This window comes from Nilaparvata lugens, chromosome 10, assembly GCF_014356525.2.
Source record: "Nilaparvata lugens isolate BPH chromosome 10, ASM1435652v1, whole genome shotgun sequence".
Lineage (NCBI taxonomy): Eukaryota > Metazoa > Arthropoda > Insecta > Hemiptera > Delphacidae > Nilaparvata > Nilaparvata lugens.
In genome coordinates this window covers 21,746,482-21,770,735 of record NC_052513.1, presented here as the reverse complement: position 1 = coordinate 21,770,735, position 24,254 = coordinate 21,746,482, and the positions used below count along the sequence as shown (strand labels likewise).

The following is a 24,254-nucleotide window of genomic DNA, read 5'->3' as shown; positions in this document are numbered from 1 at the left end:
GGATAGTTTATGCTTGAGCCTGTTGTGTTTACAAATTGTTAATTTTCCTCGACTAAAATTTGTGTTTTCTCACTTTTTAGTGAAAATCGTTCAATCCAAAACGTTTATGCTTATTGTGATTTTTTTCTGAAAGTGTTATTTATTTATTCAGTCATTTACAATTATTATTAGAAATAAGAAATAAGAATATTTTTATTGCCGTTAAACAAACTTAATTGCAATAGGCTACGTCACTAGTATTACACTTATGTGAGAAGGCACAACAGGCCCATGCCCAAAACTGTCCCTTCTCAAAATTTAACTACAGTCCAAATTAAATTGTAGGTCAAGCTACTATCACTTATTTAAATAACAATTTACACTTCAAAAAACTAACAAATCTTCAATCAAAAATAGATATCATGAATAAGTAAATCTTACAGAATTGGAAACAATTATCCAAATTTCAAATAAAACTGGAAAAATTTAAAATTATGGTTGTAGAGCCTACTCAATGTAATAAAAACTTGAAAACGTGGGTTTTAAAACTTATAATTGACTACAAATCGTACTATTTCGCACAGATTAATAAGTCACGCTTCATGAAAGAAAGTGGTGTGGGATGGATGATAAGGCTGTTACAAGTTTTTTCAACAACGGAATGACTTGAAACTCAAACGTATAGATGACCCTTGAATATTCTAAGACTTGGATGATATTCTTAATGATTTTCCTGTAATAAATTTATATCTTAATAAGACATACTTTGTGCAGAAATTCAGATGTGGAAATGCGGCCAATATTGCCCTGACCTGACCAAAACCTAACTTTTTAAAAGCACTTTGAAAGGCAACATTTCTTCCTGTGTGCGAACATCAATTTGATTGCTTTGAATTCTGGAGATTTATTCAAATGTTCTGTTTATTCGGGGCATCCAGTCAAGTGTAAATTTTCGGATTATGAAGCTTCTCTGATAATTCATTTTAGAATTTGTTGAGTTCTTGAATGAACTCATCAACTAATCTTGACCAATTTATAACCAGACTTCCGAATGTGAATTCCGTACTACAATATAAATGAATATTGATAACATGCAGAACAAAATAGCGTATATTCGATGTTTTGTTGGCTGAAATCTCGTTCTATGTTGTAGTTAAGGGATAATGAAATAGTTCAAATGAAATTAGTGGAATCTAGACGACGGATCTATATAGAGGAGAGCAGAATCTGTAGTTGCATGCTAAGGGACAGTTGCATGATGCAAATAATTTATAATTGAATCAATGTCTCAGTATTTGGAAATCAAATTATTTATACTCTGAAGTTTAATTATGAAATTTGTATTGGCATCTTTATCTTAGTTTGCTGTTACCTTGCAGGATCTCGCCACATCTGATCAAATCGAAAATGGATCACTCTGTGCCAATGCTATAAGAAAGTTGAATGCTGCTGAGATTCGTCAAGTGTTCTGAATAGAGATTCAAACAAGAGTAGCAAAATAGAGTTTGGAAATAAGATAGAAATATTTCAAATTCACATCAAATAAAAATGTCAATTGATCCTGATACTATTTAAATCTAGGAATCACCTTATAGCAATATGATAATTGCTTTTAAAATTATTGTTGACTAGCATGCCATATGCATAGCTCTGATTGCTATCCTCTCAAGAATCTTCCTCAAAGTTGTACATAATTGTTGCTTAATATTTCACTGTCATTTTTTGAAACTTTGCTTTGCACTCATACAATGAACACCAAACCATGTTTAATACTCGTATTATTGAGAATGCTTAATAAAAGAAACGTTTTGTTGAAGAACGAATTCTTGGACAAATTTTAAATAATTGGTCATAACTAGAATATTAAATGCTGTAAATTTATTGATTTACAGTCTTGAAGTTTTTAATTTTAATATAAGCTTAGCGTCATCTTTTATTTCCCAAATTCTATCTCTTCTGAGAACGTTCCCAGTTCAATATGTATTCAACAATCCATTCATTATTATCAAGTTTTCCTGTCAAAAACATGCAGTGTAAACTATTGAATCTGGGGTAGGCTATCCTTGTACGAGTATTTCTTGTCTTGGAAAACCAATTAGCCATTCTTAATTGAAAAGCTTTTCTAAGTCAACATTCATGTTCCAATTACAGAAGGTCTACTTCTATTAATCTTGTTCGACTTGACAAACTTTTTCCTGAAGATTGCAGTTTTAGACAATATCATACCATTCCATGTGGTAGTAAAGTGCATTCCATATAATATACTGTTTTAACTATTTCATTCTCAATTCTTAGAGTATATATCACACTATATTATATATAATATTATTCCACGTATTTTATATATTATATTTTATACATAGAAAATATATTCATATTTCATGGAGGAAATTGTATTATCTTCTCCAGCTAGTTTCATCAAGTTATATTATATTGCAATATAATATTTAATATATTAAAAGTTATAATAACAATGATTGATTCAATCAAATTTCACTTCTTATTATTTTTCTAAAATTAGTTTGAATTTCTATAGTATATTATATCTCCTTATTTGTGTAATGAAATGAACTCAAATCAGAATATTCGTGTATTATACTAAATAGTTTGGACTGACACATGTATTTTGAAATACCATCACTCTTTAACCAGATATTTGTAAAAATTTGGGGTTCTCATGCTTTATTTGTGGTAGTTGAAAATTTGATAATTCCACAAAGTAATAGTACTCGTCATGATTTTCAACGTTTTAGCGAAGTAAATTATCAGTAATTTTTTACATAATCTTCTTGTGGATCGAAAACTTAATTTCTCTCAAATTTCTACATTCAGTTACTAATTCTTTTCAAATGGAACACTCCAAATGCTTTAAAACTAAAACTCAAGTTATTCTAACATTATGATAAGAAAGTCTAAAAAGCGTTAATATTCACCAACACAAGATTGACATGTAAGAAATAGTTTGAAATATTGCTGAAGTAACAATTCTTGTGCTGCTTGGTGTCGTTTAGAATCTAGATCCGAATTTAATCTAGTCAAAAATCATAAGTGCCAAATTTCATCACACATTTGACGATTGCACCTAAGTTATGTATTCGACAACCAGTTACACTTGAGTTTTTATGATCACCAATTTAGGATGATTATAGTTTTTCGTACATAAAGAGCACCACCCTAATATTAGAACTATACTTTTCATAAAGGATAAAGCATTGAGTAAACTAATGGAGTAGGAGGGTTAATACCTAGAATCGACTCAACAATTGTAAATAACACGTATGATAATAGTTGATTGTACAAGATAGTATGAATACAACAGAAACTTTAATGCATAGTTGATATTTCTGATAAATTTATAGCATTGTTTGTTAATAGGAAAGCTATGTAGTTCTAATTGTGTTAAGAGCATGGTTTAATGGTTAGAATGATGTATTTTTTCACGAATTTGACTTGCAATATGTAGCTATAGTTGCTAGTTATCTATAGATACATGTAAACTATAATATATTCTGTTCTCTATTTATCTTCCCCCTTCTAATTTGTTCTTCAATTTTTTACATGCTTTAGTTCACTCATAGTGAGCGAAAGGTCTACTTTTTTTATTGAAATTGAATTTTTTTCAACGCCTATTATTACTGCATAGTCTTGCTTAGTATTAATAATAGAAGTTGAATGTTCTATTTCCAGTGGCTCATCCCAACAATTAATAGTGTCTTCATACCCGGTTTTGACACTTTTTCAAGATTTGATTCTCTGGCAACTGAATTCTCTTTCTACATTCTCTTCCAACTGAATTCTCTTTCTACATTCTCTTCCCTATATTCATCTTCAATCCTTTTCCTAACCTTCAACAATCATTGCCAAGATAGAATTCATAATTTCTATAGTTACGTTACGTTTACCTTCAATACTGGAAAAAGAGATTCATGCTCCAAATACTCCAGTTTATTTTGTAAAGTTAGATTTGTTATATTTAGTAAAACACTGTTATATAATACAAATTAACTGATCATAGCTATCTGAATATTAGATTCAATACCGTTGAAGAGTTATGAATACACAGTTTGTATTAAATTGTTTGATGACTGATGTAAGAATATAGTATACAATATTTCTGCACAAAAATTGTTAGTTTTATGTCATCTGTTCTAGTTATACTCATCTGTTTTTAAATTATCGAGAACAAATTAATTTTTACAGATAGCAATAATTAATTGTTCAACGGACAAACATAATGGATTGTACCCATATTTATTCAGAAAAACATAATGAAGTAGTACTGTTGATAATAGATTTAAAAATGTTACTGTAGATTTAAGGGTGTTGTAACGCTTTCTTTTTCATGCTCGCCCAATCCACCAATTATGAGCTTGTGAAAATTACAACGCATCGCTGTATGTTACAACACGCAGCTTGGTTAACAGCATAACACACACGCATAACCACTGTCTAATCATTTGTAATATTGCCTACGACGTGTTCCACAACATTTTGTGGCCTCAAATATAAATATTAAATCGTTTTCTTCGAAAAACTTTTTCAGTTCTGACAAAACCTAATCGTTGAATCTGTCACTTTCTCAAAACTCAAGGGTATTTTTAGTTTTTATAATTGTACTGACTCGTTAGATTTTTCCTAATTCACGTTTTAACTTACACAAAGACTGTACGAATAATAATTCACTGTGCAATAAGATGTGTAATAACTGTTGATATACTGGTATTCAAGTTGAGACTTAGCAGTTTAATTATCCCTATCATAGTTTTAGATCTTATCACATACAGGGTTATAATTAATTGAAAACAATCAAAAATTTCCAAATAAATGTAGAGTGCGAATTTGTAATTTGTCTCATGTTGAAGTATTTTCTCACAACACTGCACTAAATTGTCCAAGCAGCATATGTAATGCTTGGACTTATTCTTCTTTACATGCAGTTGCGCATTCAACTTTTACAGACACTTTTATTTTTTGGCTTTTGATTGAATACAATGAGTTTGATCACATCGTTATAATAGTTATTTAAATTATTTAGATATTATAATTATTTTGTATTATGCCTACCTATAATAGGCCTATTCATTATTATTTTTTGTATTGAGTTTATTGTATCCATTTATTTCAATTATATATAAATCTTTGAAAATTGCCGAGTTTCATTGTTTACTCACCTGCTTTTATATATATATATATATTTATTCTGTTATATATATATATATATATATATAATATATATATATATATTATATATATATATATATATATATATATAATATATATATATATAACAGAATAAATTTAGTTTATTGTTGTTGATGAATATTCAATTAAAGTGCATGTCATGTATCTGTGTGACATATTCCATTTCAATAGTAAGATTCACCTCAATGCAGGATTCTATTAACATGAAGCATGTATTTTTATAATGGAAATCAATTTCGACTTTTATCAGAACTGGTACAATTGAGTCCACCCGAGAAAAATCTAGAGATTACTTGAGAAGTATCTTGAGAAGGTTCTTCGATACTCGAATAAATCATCATCCTTCACACATGAACAAGACTTAGGCCCACCGCAAAGTAGACCCACGCTAATCCACGAAAAGCAACCCGCGCCGTGGGATGTTTTGTAAACAATTGCTATAGAATTATTCATAATCAATCAGCTGACAAGTGGATTATTCATTGCATGTATTACACAGTGATGTCTAGAGAAGCCTAGCAATGGTTTACAAAACATCCCACGGCGTGGGTTGCTTTTCGTGGATTAGCGTGGGTCTACTTTGCGGCGGACCTTAGCCGGGGAATTATTTGTCATGCAGTGTTCCGATTGGACACTTTTTGTGTGGGTTAAAGGGGTGGTGGTAGAACAGGTCATATGGCGGACAGATGAGACTTGCCGCATCCAAGCCCGTTGTCTATTTCGCTGTCATAGCCTACAGCATGTACGTACTACGTATGATCGGAAAGCTGCATGACAGGTGTGTCCATGGATTAAGATTGTGATGACTTTTACTTTTATAAATAAATTTATTATGCCTAGTATAGGAGGTATAAGATAAGATATTTATTGACAAAATATATATGATATAGGACATGCGTTAGGGTCTGTAGTAAAATTACAATTTCCGGTTTTTTGTTTACATTTATTGATTGTGTAATCAATAATAATTATTATCCATAAGTTTTACACAAATAACAAAATATGATAAGATAGTGCTTCCTTCGTCTTCAGAATAACCAAGTAACTTGAAGCAAATATCTATTTACAAAGAACAGTCTAAAAACAACAAACATGAAGATACATTCCATAAAAATTAGTTATTGAAGATATAAATATAAATAATTTAATACAAATAGGTAGTCATCACAAATATAAAATAGGTTTTCTGAAAACTACTATATTCCTTCGACTTCCCATAAAGTAATCAATAGTATAACAATACGATGTATAATAACAGGTATATACTGTAATATTGTGTAATATGTTTTTGTTTTATCACTCTAGCTCTCAGCTCAGAAATATCACAACTTGAAATTTTTCCATTATTGTACATTTACCAAAACTTTTAGTCTGTTGTTGTAATAATCATATATAAAAACTTCAAGTTGATCTGTTCTACTGAGTTCAATAAATGTCATAAATTGATTCTTGAAGTTCATATAGTGGACAATAATATTACTTATCACTATCAACAAAAATAAAATAATTATTGAGGCTTGAAATATTTTTTTCTCGTTTTGAAATTGAAAGCCATCAGTTAGTTGCAAGCTCTACCGGACTGGCCAAATCCTGGCCTTTGATTGGTAGATCGTCGTAAGACTTTTGGCGCGTGGATAGGAATGGCTTGGACAACTGGGCGTGGCTGTCCTCGATGTTGGTTGTCCACGTCATGTGGAATGCATCCGCGCCGCTCGCTGCTGACCACATGTGCTGATCACATTCCAGGGAATCAGGAGTGAAGTTCTGGTCCAGGTCGTTTGTTCTGAAAAAACGTCCAATTCTATATAGAATAGATCCCTCCAAAATCCAGCGAATTCAGGGCCGGAAAATGATCAATTTGATAACAATGATCCATGAAAAATTATAAATTTCGTTATTGACTAGCAGGTAACCCGTGCTTTGCACTGGATAACATTTTGTATTGTATAATGCAATCTCCTCATGTTCATGATACATAAAAAATAGAACAATTATTATTTTGAAATTTCATTAGAGTTGAAAATTCTAAGCAAAAAATGGTGAATTTGAACTTGAACTCGCGCCCTTTGAGTTACAGTGATGAAGAGTCATAGAAAGAAGCGCAGTTTCCAATTTGTCGATTAGACTTAGTCGACTCAGTGCTTTCAGGGAGGAAACTACGTTTGCATATCATGAGCAGTTGTAACACTCACTAAAGACTACAGAACGCTGACCGCTTTAGCACGGCACTTCGCCGCCGCTGTATCCCTACTTTTCTTTGCTCCGGATTATAAGTCAATTCTTTTCTAAAATCACTTCACTTATATGGGCTACTTTTGTTCAAATTAATAATAACAATATAAAAACTTGTAGTACCCTTTATTAAAAACTTTTAAAATATTTTAATTTATTGTTTTTTATTAAATTCTTTCGTTTATAATATTATAGATTATTCACTTACCGCCACAATGCGGGATTCACATCCAAAGAATCTTCTTCAAAGGTGTGGCTTGGTGCTTTGTGAAGGTCCAAGTTACTGTTGTTCAAGAAATGAGTAGGCATTAAACTGTCTTGCAGAGACTCCTTTCTTAATATCAATGACCCATGCAATCGTGGCACATCATAGACTGGACTTTCATCCCCGCTATCCTGCAATAAAGCAAATGAATTTGTAGAGTGATTAATGTATTACTAAATGATGCCTCAGAATGCGAAACAATAGTTACGATTCTACTTCATACAAGTATTCTAAAATATGAGGATTCTACTTCATAGTTATACGCGTTACTACTGCTGATATAATACACAACTGTAATGTGTACTATTGTTATTTTATTTTATTGAAATTGAAATTCTTTATTCTCCAGAAAAGATTAACAATACAATTATATTTGCATGTAAAAAATAAAAATACATTTCATTGGAGGCTCCTCTTATGGGCACATGCCTGTGAGAGAGGAGCGAGTTGTCTAGTAGCAACAGTATACATAATCTTGAATTATAATATTTATAGCTATGAAAAATATGACTAAATACAATAAAAAAAAATTTTTTGAAAAGAGAATAGACTATGGGGCGTTTCGTGTGTCTACTTTTATTGTATCGGCACCGAAACCCCACTTCAGAGATAGAATCATTTGATACTCTTATTTTCCAAGAAGGATTTTGCCTCTTTGTCTAATAAAAATATTCATCATTCTACTCTGGATCCTAAACTAACAAATTTACTATTTTCATTAAGTTGACAATGCGTAGGCAATAAATAAAATACATTGCATCTGATTACTTTTATTGAAAACTTTTCAAGTTTACAAAATAAAAGAATGTTACACAATAAAAAACTTATTACTATCAAACCTATACTCTGAAATATGTTTTCTTTTTGACAAGACCTAATTTTTAAAATAATGAACAAATTTTACTGATTTTCTCAAAATAGATTAGATTAATTAATTTTTACTCACGTGAATTTAGCCTAAGATTCCACTTTTAATTTTAAACACCTTAAAAAATTTAAATTGACACTTTCAAAAGTTACATTAATAAACAAATTTTCTACTTTATGTTTAATTGAACAAATAAATGAAATAATAAGCTACTAATTAAAATTTTACCAATAAATGTGGAGCAACCAAATTTTTTGTTCTAACTCGTGGAATCTCAGGTGAAAAAAGGTACGGAAACAAACAGGATATATTATAAACTTCCTTTACCTGGAGCAATTAAATCTCAATGCTACTGAAATCTGAGTTATATAATTCAATGTATCAACCAAATAAAAGTTAAATTTTAAGTTATAATCTGGTTATTTAATTTGTACACTGTCAAAACTTTATAAAAAATTAAATAAACTATTGTTACAATTCAAACGAGTTCATTTATTCAACCTGATTTATTGACATTAAAAGGCGGCAAGTTTAAAATTTTGTTTTGGCGGTACGAGATTGACAAGTTTGAACTACAAAATTAATTCTCTCTCAAGTTAACTTGATAATATTTAATGTGACATTTTTCATTATTTTTTCTAACATTACAAATGCCCGCCTTCAACAATAAAAAAAAATTTATTTTCAATTTTGAAAAAATTTAAAATTGATTTTTTTTTTTATAAGTGTAATTACACAAAGTATAGAAATTCTAAATCAAGATTATTACATCGAATATACTGAAATAATTATTTTTTTTTATATAAAGCAATTGCATTAAATTCTCATAGCAAAATTTAAGTATGTCAAAAAATATTCAAATGATTATTAATTCATATAAGAAAATTACAAAATTATTTCCGTTACATTTTTATGCATAACAATCTAGAATGTATATTGTCAAAATTTTCATCAAAATGAATACCTTATAGATACAAACAAATGTCAAACTGTAAGAATAAAATTCCATAAGTTAATAATAAATGAATATAGATTATTAGAATACAAAACAAATATAGAATAAATCAATGATGTATAGTGGATATATTCATGTTATAAAAAACATTCTCAAATACTCATACTCAATTATAGTCTATTTACGAAGAATAGTTCAATATATGAAGACACTTTCAATATATTTACGTCGATGAATGTTTTTTGCGATGAAATGTTTTATGTGATGATCAATGATGATGAAGAATGTTTTTATTCCAATGAATGCGAAGATGGTAGCAGTATAGAACTCTAGAAGTTCTTGTAGACCAACTCGTTCTTGAAGTACCATGGAATTGTAGTCATCAGTCATCATTGAAGAATTATAGTCACAAATTGTAGACATCGCAAACATCTCGTTTCATTTTTCTTAGTGCTTCTAAAATTTTTTAGGAGTGATTTTTTCTTCTTTTTTATTCTCGAAGATAATATATCAGCATACAGATTTCAGACACATCTTATGCAGTAATAACTTGTAGATATATTGTGAATAACTTGAAGATATTGTAGATTTCAGTCATGATTTTTTTTTTTTTTTTTTTTTTTTTTTACAGCATCGATGAGAAAGTTCATTTGATAGAAGTTCTTGTAGAAATAACTATTTTATTCGATAGTTATTACGAGTTTTGAAGATCAATTTGACATTTTGTAAAGCAGGAACATTGTTTACAAAAATCCATTAGACTTGGATTTAGATGAAGATGTTACAAAAATCCATTAAACTTGGTTTTATGCGAATCTCGAAGATCAATTTTTTACAACTGGAACATTTTTGGATTTAGACGAAGATGAAAGTTCATTTGCAGGCACATTCGTAGATACATCTCGTTATTTTTTAATCACTCATTTCTTTTACTTCTCACTTTTACATGTCCATACTCGTTTAGATAGCACTTTTATTTGTAGTTGTAGTTGCATTATGTGCAAGTGGAAAATTTTGAAAGGATTAACTTAAGGAACGGAGTGAGTTGCTAGAAAGGATTCACTGTTGCCAATATCTAGAAAGGAATAGCTTTTTTAAGGTAAGGTAAATTTTAGGTAAAGGTTTCTTGCAATGCAAAATCTTGAAGTTCTTGTGACTATAATTTCTGGAACACCCTCTATGTGGAATGACATCTTTACGCTGTGGAATGGAGTTAGGCCACATCTCAGCTTGAAGTTCTGCGACGAAGTTCCATACCACTACCATTTTATTTTCAGCAATTTCGTTGTCGTAGAATATTGAAGATTCGAAGATATCATTCACATTTGTATTATACGTTGCAGTGTTATTCGATGCACTAGTAGTCACTTTCACGTCAAGAATGTATGAGCATTTAAGAATAAAAAATTACTATTTAAATTTTTAATAAGAATAAAAAATATATATATATTTTTAAAAGATAAGTTTTAGAATTGACTATTACTCAAAAATATAGTTAAGTTGATAAATCGTCAGTCATATTTCAAACAAAATGAATCATGAATATTGTAAGTTCATGAATTTATCCACAAATTTCAAGTAAATCATAAAATAAAATATTGACAGAAGAGTTATACTAAATATTTAGATAGGATATTAGTGATCAATAGCATATGAATCAATTTTAATTAAACAATATTATTATTTCAAGTACGTACACATTATTATTACTGAATACAAGTGAATATAGAATAAATATATCAATTAACAACAATATTATATTATTTATTCCTTTATTTAAATCGTTTCAATGGTTTTCAGCAATTTATTTTCAATTAATTTGAACATTCATTATTTTATTAATCATTAATGTCAATCATTTGTTTATGAATTTACTATAAAAGTAGGAATTTAAACACAATGAAATTTAAATATTACTTATAAATTTTCCAAAACTTTCAAAATACGTTTCATCAAGTCATTTAAATCATTGTATTACCAACACAAGCTACATGGTCATTCATAAGCACAAATTACATTACACAAAATTTATGAGCATCCCTTAAGACTTCAAGGTCAGGATTTCTTACTCAAACAAAATACAATTATAAATCAATAATTACTAATACTAATACATACCAACAAGAATACTAAACAACAGTACCAATACAATAGATTTCATGACTCAATAAAATTTGTTTGAATTACATTATTTTAAACAAAGTTTCATTTTCTACAGTTGATTTAACAAAGTGTTATAGTATTCAATTGCATATTTTTTATTTTAGAATGATTCTCAAGCCATTGATCACGTAAGTTTAGAAAAATTAATCATCTTTATGGTAAAAACGCTTCATCATAAACTTATTTACTTTCAAAATTTTTCCAGTTTTTATTTCTTCAAGTTCATAACAACCCTTTCTTAAATCTTTTACTACAACATACGGTCCCTTATATTTTGCACACAGTTTCGCAGATATTTTCTTCAATTTGTTAGATAGAATGTAATTTTTTATCAAGACTTGATCACCTACATTGATTTTACATGGATTTTTATTTCTCATATTCTGTTTAAATCTTCTGATTACTCCTTTATTTTTTATATTAATTAATACTCTTCTATTTCTAAGTTCTTCGGGTTCTAGTTCAAATTTATTATCAGGAGGAAATCTAATACTTTTGAAAACTAAATGACCTAATTTTTTATTCATCATCATCTCTACTGGAATCTGTCCTGTTGTTTCATGAAAGTTACAGTTAATGATGTATTCTGCCTTATCAAGATGTTTGTACCAAGTATTATGCTTCTCCTTTGGAACATAGGTGCGTAAGATCCTGTTTACTTCCTTTAACGGCCGCTCACTCAGATTAGCTTGAGGATGGTACATAGAAATGTAGTAAGGTTTGATTCCCAGACGCTCCATTTCTGACTTCCATATTCTACTTTGAAAACAGGTACCGTTGTCACTGATGATGTATTCAAATTTACCAAATTCTTTTATGTATTCTTCTACTTTTTTAATTAAAGTCTTACTATTTGCTCTTACTAACGGATATAATTTTACATGCTTTGTGAACCCATCTAATATTATACACATCCATTTATATCGACCTCCTGGTAATTCACCATATACATCTATAAATATTTTGCTATTCTTTTTCTCAGAAATGATAGTGTGCATATCGAGTAACTTTTTCTCATTTGAAGTTTTTACCAACTGACAATACTTACAATACTTAATAGTTTTCGTTACCATTTTATAGCAATCTTTAATATAAAATGTTTCTTGCAAAAATCTACAAACTTTAGAAATACCTACATGACCTTGTCTATAATGTGTTTCCATAATTAAATCTTCATAAAGTGCAGAAGGCACACACAATTTCCAATAATTATTTTTAGTAGTTTTTCTACAGAACAATAAGTCTTCATGGACAGTGAAGTATTTACAAATTTGAACGTTACCCATTTCTACTTTATCTTTTATCTTATTTATCCATGGATCAGTATACTGTGTATTTTTTATTTTCTTAATTATTTCATTCATGGGCTTATCACTTTTAATAATATTAAAAACTTTATATTCATTTGAATTACGTACCTCTAAATTTCCCTCAAAGTCGGTTCTTGAAATTATATCAGCTACAATGTTTTCTTTACCTGGGATATATTCCCATTCAATATTATAATTTTGCAATGCTAAAATCCATCTGCCCATTCTACTGTGTCCTACTTTACATTTTTTCATAAAGGTTAATGCTTTATGGTCTGTTCTTACTATTATTTTACGATCTCCAAAGTAATTCTGAAATTTTTGCAAACCAAACAATACTGATAAACACTCCTTTTCACAAATAGAATAATTTAATTCACTCTTATTTAAACTCCTGCTAGCATAAGCTATCACTTCATGTTCCTTCTCATTATTCTCTTGGAATAATTCCACACCTATACCTATATCGCTACAGTCAGTACTCATAATAAATTCTCTATTGTAATCAGGATGTCTGAGCATTACACAATCAATGAATTTTTCTTTTATTTCATTAAATACTTTTCTTTCCTTATCAGTCCAAATAAATTTTTTATTTTTATTCAATAGATGCTTAAATTCAGCTGTTAAGTACGAATAGTTCTTTTGAAATTTTCTATAATAATTACAAAATCCAAGAAAAGATTGAAGTTGTTTTAAATTACTGGGTTCTGGAAAATCTTTAATTACTCTTAACTTGTCTTGATCCGGTTCGATTCCTTCCTTACTTATTACATATCCTAAATATTTTATTTTATCTGCAATTAACTTAGATTTAGCCAACTTTAACGTTAAATTACCTTCTTTCAATCTTTTAAATAAGAGATCAAGTCTTTGAATATGTTCCTCAAGTGTTTTACTACAAATAGCTAAGTCGTCGACATAGGCGATAATGAATTGACAAACATCTTCTCCTAGTATTTTATACAAACATTTTATGAATTCAGATGAGCTGATATTGAGTCCAAATGGAAGATGCGTGTATTGATATACTTGTCCAAATACGTTAAATGCTACAAATTTTTTACTGTCTTCATCTAATTTTACCTGATTAAAACCTTGAGTTAGATCTAAACTTGTTATATAATTACATTGGTTGAATCTTATTAATAAGCTATCAATCGGTTCTGGCTCAGTGTAATCTCTCAATATGAATTTATTTACTTCCCTACCGTCTAAGCACAATCTGATACTATTATTCGGTTTTTTAACTACAACCATTGGATTAGTGTATTCAGAACAGCCTGGTTCAATGATTTTTTGAGATAACATTTTGTTGAGCTCTTCCCTTACTGCATCTCTTTGATTATAAGGGATAGGATAACTTTTCTTGATTAATTTTATATCATCTTTCATTCTTAACTTACAAACGTATCCTTTAGCTGAGCCTGGAGAATCAGAAAATACATCTTTATTGGAATCAAACACATCAATTAATTTCTCTACTAGATCTTTGGATTCATTCTGTAAACTATGACGTATATTTAATATTTGATCATCCCAAATTTCTTCATTATTTCTTTTATCAGCATTGACTTTGATATTGAAAATTTGTCCATACCTACAAATCGGTTTCTTAATGAAAGGTATCTCTAGTTTTTTAATCACTACTTTTTCTTCTTCGAAATTAACAATACCTTTTATTTCTTTTAGAAAGTCACAACCTACAATTAAATCTGTATTTAAATCATCAACTATTAAGAATACTATTGGTAATTCCATCTTCTCAAACCCTACATCTAGAATAACTTGCTTATTTACTTTCTTATGTTTTATACCAGTTGCACTTACAATACTAATATTTTGAGCTGGAACAATACTTAAATTCTTAGAGTTATTTACTTTCAATTCTTTAATTATTTTTTCATTTACTACACTAACCTCAGATCCTGTGTCTATAATTAACATAAATTCTTTATTACAAATCTTAACATTTACTTCGACAAGTTCATAGTTTTCTTTTATAGGCATGTCCGGTTCATCTAATAATTCTTGGAAAATGCAAAAGTTTCTCTTTTTTAAAATTCGTTCATAATTTTTCAATACAGGTTGATTGTCTATATTTGAAGAATTTTCATTTGAACTTTTACTTAGATTTTCATTTGAATTTTCATTGGTAAACCCTGAACTTAATGAACTAACAGGAGAAATCATTTTTCGTTGTTCATCCTTTAGTTTAAAGGATGTTTGTTACTATTTGTACTTTGTGATGTATTTCTTTGTGATGCTCCATATCCAGGCGGCGGGTAGTTGAACTGCTGCGGAAACATCATTGGATTTCTAGGATGAAAATTACCTGGTTGATTCATGTTTTGATTCATTTGATTCATGTTTGAATTATTTGATTGTCTACGATCTTCCTGACGTTGTTGATAACCTGATCTTTGAAAGTTGTTATTATTTCTTCTATTATCAAAATTATTGCGTCCTACCTGATCAAATCTTCGATTGTCATTTGACTGATTCTTATCTTGATTTTCTTGATTGTTTTGATTTTTGTTCACCCTATATTCATCTAATAAACTGAATGCATCCAACACCTTAATAAATTCTTCTGCATTCTTTACATTTCTAACAATTGCAGCGGTAATTATATTTTCATTGTAATGATTTTTCAACATTTCAAAAATTGTGTCTTTGTCAATAGCCGGAATTAAATTTTTACAGATGTTAAATTTGGAAATAAAATATTCACTTAAAGTTAACTTACTACCAATGAGGTATTTTCCAAATTGAAGTTCTTGTCGTGCTTTCTTCTGGATGTCTTGCGACCACATCTTCGAGATGAATTTGTTTTTGAAGCTTTCAAAACTGTCAATATCGGTTTTTACAAAATCCCACCATTCTTGTTGTTGATAAGTTTTATTCAAATTATTGTCCAAAATACTTTTTATTTTTCCCCATTCAGTAATATGGTTACGAGATAAATATTCAGTTAAGCTATTGATGAAGTTCATAGGATTTCTCCTGTCAATCGACATTTGAAATTCGTATTTGTCAGAAGGAAAGCAATTATTTACTTGCGGTACAAAGTTCACTTGTGATGAGATTTTTTTCTGTAATTTATCAACTGTTTCACTGTTTTTCTCTACATTCAACTGTAAGGTACAGACCTTGACAGCTTCTTCGTTCTGCCTAACTTCCAAAATATTCAGATTCTTAGTGATCCTATCTTCTAAATTGATTTGCATGGCTGATTGTTGGTGAACACTAGCCCTAACATTTTCCATCTCTTCATTAATATTATTAATTTCATCTTTCAATTGACTTGTATTTTTGTTCATTGTTTCGGTTACCTGACCTACTTGTACCTCAAGTTTTTTAGTTTTGACCTGCATTTCTTCGATTTCTTTGTTATTTTTCATACAGTATTGATCTAACCTACTTTCTTGTTTTGTAATTTTTTGTCTAGTTCTGACCTAACCTTCTCAATTTTCTTGTCCTGGCATTCAACTTTCTGATTTATTGTTTGAAACTGTGCTTTTATTTCATTAAACTTCTCATCAAACTTATCATTTTGTCTGTTAAGTTTTTGGTTTAAACCATTAATTTCATTTTTTACACTGTTAATTTCACTTTTAATTTCATTTTTAATTTCATTTCTTGCTTCATCTTGTTTTTTAAATTCATTTTTTATACTTTTGTTTTGTTCTTCAAGAAACTTCATCAAGATATCCATTTTAGAATTTACATTATAAAGTGAATCGCTAGATTGAGCAATAGAATCTTCAATGTTTAATTGAACAAATAAATGAAATAATAAGCTACTAATTAAAATTTTACCAATAAATGTGGAGCAACCAAATTTTTTGTTCTAACTCGTGGAATCTCAGGTGAAAAAAGGTACGGAAACAAACAGGATATATTATAAACTTCCTTTACCTGGAGCAATTAAATCTCAATGCTACTGAAATCTGAGTTATATAATTCAATGTATCAACCAAATAAAAGTTAAATTTTAAGTTATAATCTGGTTATTTAATTTGTACACTGTCAAAACTTTATAAAAAATTAAATAAACTATTGTTACAATTCAAACGAGTTCATTTATTCAACCTGATTTATTGACATTAAAAGGCGGCAAGTTTAAAATTTTGTTTTGGTGGTACGAGATCAACAAGTTTGAACTACAAAATTAATTCTCTCTCAAGTTAACTTGATAATATTTAATGTGACATTTTTCATTATTTTTTCTAACATTACAACTAGAATAACAAATAAAACAAACTTAATCTGGAGAGAGGTATTATCATAGAGAAACAATAGCGTAAGTAGATATCCCATGGTATAGGGAATTTATGTCGCAACTTTTACTGTTATCTCAAGCCGATTACTGTTGATTATTGTCAATTTTTACTGTTGAGAGTGTATGGGGTGAGAGTGTATGAACGGCACAATTTGAGAGACTACCAGCGTCACACAGCTGAATGGGAAAGAGCTACGTGAACTATCGGCTTGGGATAACAGTAAAAGTTGCGACATAAATTCCCTATACCTTGGGATATCTACTTACGCTATCGTTTCTCTATGGTATTATTAAGCAAATAAAATAAACCAAATCAGGAAATGCAGTGGGAAGCACAGTGAGATCGACGAACAAAATAAAATCGTTAAGAAAGATACAATAATTATTAAAACTTGCATTTCTGACCAGGAGCGAGATCATTCATATCCAACAAGCGCACTCATTCATACATTCGTTACTCAATTTCAATGTTTAGGCAATGTAAAATTATTAGCCAAAAAATGTATTCAGTGTAATGTAAATGTAAATATATTGAATGTATTTCAGTACTTGAAGTATTATCAATTAAAGAGATCTGGCATTTTTATCTGTGGTGGCCAAAATATCAGGTATAGAAATTGAATTCTTATGTGATTGTGAATTCAATAGGCTACAGAGTATTCGGTTAATTCTAATTATTTCTAATTGATTCTAATATTATTTGATATTATTCAATATTATATAAAATATCGTAAAAATTATCATAAAAATATAGTATAAATTCAGAAGATATTTAAGGCTCAAGGCGTGCCCCCAAGCACATGGACGCAACACCATTAAATTTAGAAAACGTTAGCTCTTACCCCGATTCGATTTTAGAGCCTGATTTTGTGTTTTTAAGCAAGATTTTCGAGGACGCAGTCTGTGTCCAAACCCCCCCTCCCCTGTGAGAACCCCTGAAAATCTATACAAAATAATATTAAATTCCTTATATTGAATCAATATAGCCTACTTGGATTTGCTGTAAATACAGAGCTTAATACATTATACTATAATGTCAGTCAATTATTGTTACTCTGATGATTGATTGAATCAATTTCTCATAATCCCATACTTTTCAAGGGATTTATTTTGAAAGTCCATATTTTACCTGTTTCGAATTGTCATGCTCAGGAGCAAACACAGAATCGGCAATGCCTTCCAGAGAATCGAACTGGGAGTGCATCTTGGCTGCTGCATCATTGACAGACAGAGACAGTGTTGTGGAGGAGTGAGGTGACACATTTTCGGTTGCACTTCCTATGGAAGACGAACTGCGTAGGGTTGACTTCCTCTTCTTGACTGGCAGCGGAGGGGGTTTGTCTTCGTTCTCGTGTGCTGAGCAGACTAGCACTGGTTGGTTGTTGGTTGGCACATCGTGCCATGGTGAAGTAGGCCTACTCCGCTGGTGGAAAGATCCACTTCTGGGTGGTAAGGTGGGCGCTTCTTCGTCCATGCTTACATCTGCAAATCAATCATCATTTAAAAACACATAATCAAGTCAATGATTGGCAGAGCATAAACAGGATTACCTCAAAACGTATGAATCATCATCATCATATAAATAATTCTCACCATCATATTTATCTTATGAAAGGATTAATGCTCAATTAATATTGCTGCATTATTGAAGTTTTCAATTTTAGTTTAAAATCAAACGTTGAGTGAGAGGTGAGAGCTTGATATGCCTAATTTAGATCCACAATAGTAATATAATGGTGCTTTAATATTTTAAAACAATTATATAGATAACTAGCCGTCAGGCTCGCTTCGCTCGCCATATCCGTCTAGCCAGGGGGCTCCGCCCCCTGGACCCCCGACTGGATCGTCCAAGAATGAAATCAGCAGGCTCGCTTCGCTCGCCTGCATTTTCATTTGAGCATTTTTATCATATGTTAGGACAATCCAGTCGGGGGCCAGACTACGTCTGGCTAAACGGATATGGCGAGCGAAGCGAGCCTGACGGCTAGTAATATAATATTTTTGTAGATACAATTTTAATTTTATGCAATTAAATAATGAAAATCATAGGACTAGGTATAATTTGTACAAATTCGCATCATATGTTTCAAACCTAACACTTATTCGTAAGCAATTAATTTATATAGCTCCAAAACTAATAAATTCTATTCCACCCGGGCTTATCATAGAACTACCTTCCAAAAGTGTACCAAGGAATATTAAGAAATGGATAACTGAGAGTCATTATTTTGATTTGTATATTGTGTAGATAATTTAATTTACATCCATTGTAATTGTACTACTATTCTGCTAAATTTAAGAGTCTCGATACATAGCTTGATTAATTCCCTTAGAATATAAGTTGTAATTTATTTATGTTATTTTGTATACATCTTTTTTTTTGTTTTAATTAGATGTGGATGACCGAAGTTTGACAATATGCTACTCCTACTGGCGATCAAGTGATTTTCACTTATGCCAGTGGTTTCATTTCCACCTCTTGTACCTTTATTTTGTTGATAGAATGTAAGTAAACTAGATTAAGGTACATTATCCTAAATTTTGTAATTGTTGAATTTTGTGGAGGAAATAAATTTGATTTGAATTGAATTGAATTTGAATTCCCAGGATTGAAGTAGCAGTGCCCAATCAATTTTTCTGCGATAAATGAATTTAAATCTTCAACTTGGTGCCAACCTAACAAAGTCAACTCAACTTAATGCCAACCTGACAAAATTATTAATTTAGTTGCCAGTTAACAACTGTTTCGAAGAGGTACTCTATCTAGATTATAGTTCTATAGTAAAATATGATATGGAAATTTCAATTATAATTAAGAGATTGGGAGAAGAAGAATATACATGCTAGAAGACGAACTTTAAACCCTTAAAAACAACCCTTAGAGTTTAAATATTGCCAAAAGATTTCTTAGTGCGCCTCTAAAGGGCCAACTGAACATACCTACCAAATTTGAACGTTTTTGGTCCGGTAGATTTTTAGTACTGCGAGTGAGTGAGTGAGTGAGTGAGTGAGTGAGTGAGTCAGTCAGTCAGTCAGTCAGTCAGTCAGTGAGTGAGTGCCATTTCGCTTTTATATATATAGATGAATATAATTTAATATTATTATAAATATATATTATATAAATATTTTAGCACCATATATTACTATTGTGGACCTCAATTAGGCATATCCAAGCTCTCACCTCTCACTCAACGTTTGATTTTAAACTTAAATTGAAAACTTGAAACTTATCAAACAAAAACTCTAGAATAAACCAGTAAGTACCCAGTAGGTAGATGAATGTAGATTAATATAATATGTGGACGTGAAAAATGTATTTCTCCCATATATCATAGAAATATTATTACAATAACATCGCAACTATTATAGTCACACATTTTTTGAATCCCAATATTCATTTTCTATCTCTCTCAATAATCATATAAGAGCATATAAAACAAATCTTGGCTCAAAAAGTAAATCTGAACTCCAATATTAAATTAGAGGATTATAGGTCTTTCATCTCCCCTCCGTTTAGTCTGAAAATATGAATACTGACTAATATTAGAGGATTACATCTAAGAAAAATCCCATATGCATCAGTTTTCATTTAACATTGATTTTTTTAAATGGATACAGTAGGTATTTTTGATTAGGTTATTCTCATGGATAAATCATTGGTTATCACTGGAAGTACAGAATTATGATCTTGATAGTTTTAAGAGAGCGATGAAAGGATGGTTGAAGAATAAAGCATTTTATCCAATCGAGGAAATTTTTTTTTTTTATTTTTTTTTTTTTATTATTACTTCCATTAAAACTAGTCACTAGGACTAACCATTAATTTTGTTCTCTTATTTCTTATCCTAATATATTAATTTTTATTGCTAAAGTCTTCCAGTGAAGCCTACAGTTCTAATCTATAATTCTTCTACTTTAAATTCTTTCGCTACACATTTATTTAATTTATACTTTTTTCACTTCACTAGCACTACACCAACTCGAAGGGCTTTGTTCTCTTCAACCTCCTTGTGAGTTCAGTTCTGTCTAGGAAATGCTGGTATTTAACTGTTATCCATAGCTAAATCTAAAATATTTAAGTAGCCTATTTGTATTTCAATTTATAATATTATAATATATAACGTGTACTTGTATACAAAGTATCAATGTTACTGTATCCTTATGAAGTGACTTTTGTCAATGCAATTATTTTGTTTTTGACAATAAAACATTCTTGATTCTTGAAATGGTCCGCAGCAAAAATCTACTTAGTGATTCAACTGCAAATGTAATGCAATTGCAACTGCAACTGTATTTGTTGAAGCTCTATCATACCTGGAACGAAATGTAGATCGTAATCTGGAGGTGGCTCTGGCAAAAGGGCATCCTTACTCTCGTTCTCGATAACTATCGCTGAAGTTTCATTGCTCTGCTAAAAAAAAATAAATAGAATGTTTGTTAAAATATGTTCAATTGAGGGAACGGTTATTGCAACAATTTCTACTTATAATCACAAAACGAACACTTATAATCTTTGGAGTGTGAAATAATGATTCATTCATCTATCTGACAGAAATAATCATTGTTTTTCCTAAGATTACAGTATTAGTGAAATAGATCCTCTGATTTTTCCATTCGCCTGTCAATTGACAGTGATTGCTGTATCTGTATTATAATAGATGTGTTATTAAGAGTATATTTACATAGGATACTCATTAGAACTCCTATTCAATAAGTTACCATACAATTTGCTCCTTGCTTTTTGTACTTCATTGGTTTGATAAATCAATTTTAAACTATTCACTTTCTTGGTAAGGGCTACTCGTATTTATCTAAAATTAGAAAAAATCAAAGTACCGGTACCCTTTGAAAGTACAAAAAAATCGGGTCTAACGAGTATCCTATGTAAATATACTCTTAATAACACATCTATTATAATACAACAATAACTGTCAATTGATAGGTGAATAGAATTTTTTCAAAAAAAAAAAAATAAGTTGAGAATAGGGTACTTTGATATTTGTAATGATGATTTTTTTCATCTTTATTCAATTTTTAAATATATATTCAATGACTTTTTAAGACTTAGCCTGAGTCATTAGTTTATTTTTTCAATCTATGTCTTCAAAATCGATAGTTAGCGTATAGTGCTAATGAAGTTATGAATTTAACTGCAATATTTTCTTTTCAATAAGACCATTTTAAATTTTATAGATCTGTTGCTTTCACTTTCTTGTTTAAGCTACCTTACATAATTATATAGATATCAAAAATAAAAATTTAAATTTGTTCATTCATAGGCCTACCTGAAAATTACTTGAAAGTTCGAAACATGTGTGAAAAAGAAATTGATCTTAGAAGGTACCTACTTGAATTGTCATTTTCTATACTATTGTATAGTCATGAAAGAGCTGCTCTAGATGGGAAGAGTGTAATATCATTCAGTCTAAATAGTGCAGAAATTATGTAATCATTGTAGTTTATAACCATTATAATAACACATTTTATATTTTATGAATCACAAAAATAAATTCAAATTTCATTTGAAGTACTTACCGAATCGTTATCATCAGAAGTAACATTGGCTTCAAATTTTTCCACATCACCACTGATATCCATTTTTTCTTTCTCACTTTTCAGTCCCTCCATCTTTTCTTCTTTCCACTTCCACATTCGCTTTAGAAAACTCAGAGAGCGCTTCTTCAAAGTACCCTTCCTCTCTAGCCCTCTTTCCCGTGAAGATCCCGAGCTCCCATTTTCCTTGATTAACTTACTTACAGGTGTGCTCAATTTTAATGCTATTCGGTCATCTTCAACACTTTTACATGGTTGTGAAGTTAGCTCTCCGTTTTGAGCACTGCCAGGTTCAGAATCAACTCCATCACCAGTGAGATTATCTGAGCTTGCTGTAGTTTTATTATTGAAATCTACTACAGAATTTTCCACAGTCACTCTCTCGGAAACTGCTGATAAATGACCGCAGCTTCCCGTATATGATTGTGTATGGTTCCTCATTGATAAGTCTGTATCACTTTTTATTTCATTATTTTCATACAGACCGCTCCCCAATCGTCTTGCTATAATCTTCTCAACATCCCTTTTATACAGAATATCTCCCTTCAGCAACCTAGACTTCTCAGAAGCTGATGTTCTCCTATAAATTGAATCACTGCTACCATACACCGTCTTCCCCTCAATTAATATTTTCATCTCTTGTAACTGCTTCTTGTCCATTGGTGCTTTATTCCTCAACGAGGACATACTTTCAGATCTGTTGACAAGTTTTTTGGATAAATCGTTAGTACTATCTTTGGTGGGGGCTAATCGTTTATTACTCTCAGCCAACAAACAAGATCTACTCTCTGCTGAGAAACAAATATCTTTGTCTTTCAACAATTTCGAACCAATCTCACTGCTATCAAGGTTATCGTCATTAGTGGATAACCTCAGCTCTTTTAAACTCTGGCTTTTATCCTCCAAACTCAACAAAGTATTTTGATGCAGTACTTTCTGCTGTTTCATTAGAGAAGTCGGAATCGAGGTATCACTACTTGCAACACTCGGCCTGCAGGAAGTCAGTTTCTCCAGTCTTTTGTTGACAATATTCTGTTTAGCGTTTGTGCAGAAGTCTGAAAATCTTGAAGTAGACCCCTGTTTAGATCCGGATCTATATCTGTAGGGACAGTGATCTAGTAAACACGATCCAAAATTGGAAACAGTTGATTTTGAAAGTAGACTTGATGTGTCGTCCATCGCCGAACTGCTTCCATCATCGACTTCGTCTTCGTTCCTCTTCTTGTACTTTTCCATTTGTTTTGTTGATGTTGAACCTTTGTCACTGGATGTTCTCAGTTTGGTATCTTTTATTTCACTGTAAAGGACCTGCAAAACATTACATTACCACATTACAATCACGGCTGTTCAGATTAAAAATAAACTGACCTAAGAATAATTATAGTACTTTTTTAGAGTATAGAAAAGATTATTTTTTATATTTGAGTCAAACGTCAATTTTA

At 30.3% G+C, this 24,254-nt stretch overlaps 2 protein-coding genes across 3 annotated transcripts in view; one reads left to right on the top strand and one right to left on the bottom strand.

The window, feature by feature from the left end:
- LOC111049339 (syntenin-1) overlaps positions 1-4,847 on the top strand; it is a 34,107-nt gene extending 29,260 nt beyond the window's left edge. Inside the window, exon 7 of the mRNA XM_039436558.1 lies at positions 1,359-4,847. Coding sequence (XP_039292492.1) covers positions 1,359-1,413 — 55 coding nt within the window. The 3' untranslated portion in view covers positions 1,414-4,847. The remainder of the gene's footprint in view (positions 1-1,358) is intronic.
- Positions 4,848-6,103: 1,256 nt separating this feature from the next.
- LOC111049340 overlaps positions 6,104-24,254 on the bottom strand; it is a 39,704-nt gene continuing 21,553 nt past the window's right edge. The window contains exons 5-9 of one of the 2 annotated variants that reach the window (XM_039436553.1): positions 22,795-24,120; positions 21,574-21,670; positions 18,389-18,741; positions 7,622-7,809; positions 6,104-6,964 (exon numbers count right to left, since the gene is read on the bottom strand). In XM_039436553.1, coding sequence (XP_039292487.1) covers positions 6,736-6,964; positions 7,622-7,809; positions 18,389-18,741; positions 21,574-21,670; positions 22,795-24,120 — 2,193 coding nt within the window. In that variant the 3' untranslated portion in view covers positions 6,104-6,735. The remainder of the gene's footprint in view (positions 6,965-7,621; positions 7,810-18,388; positions 18,742-21,573; positions 21,671-22,794; positions 24,121-24,254) is intronic. The other variant, XM_039436554.1, reaches the window with a different exon arrangement.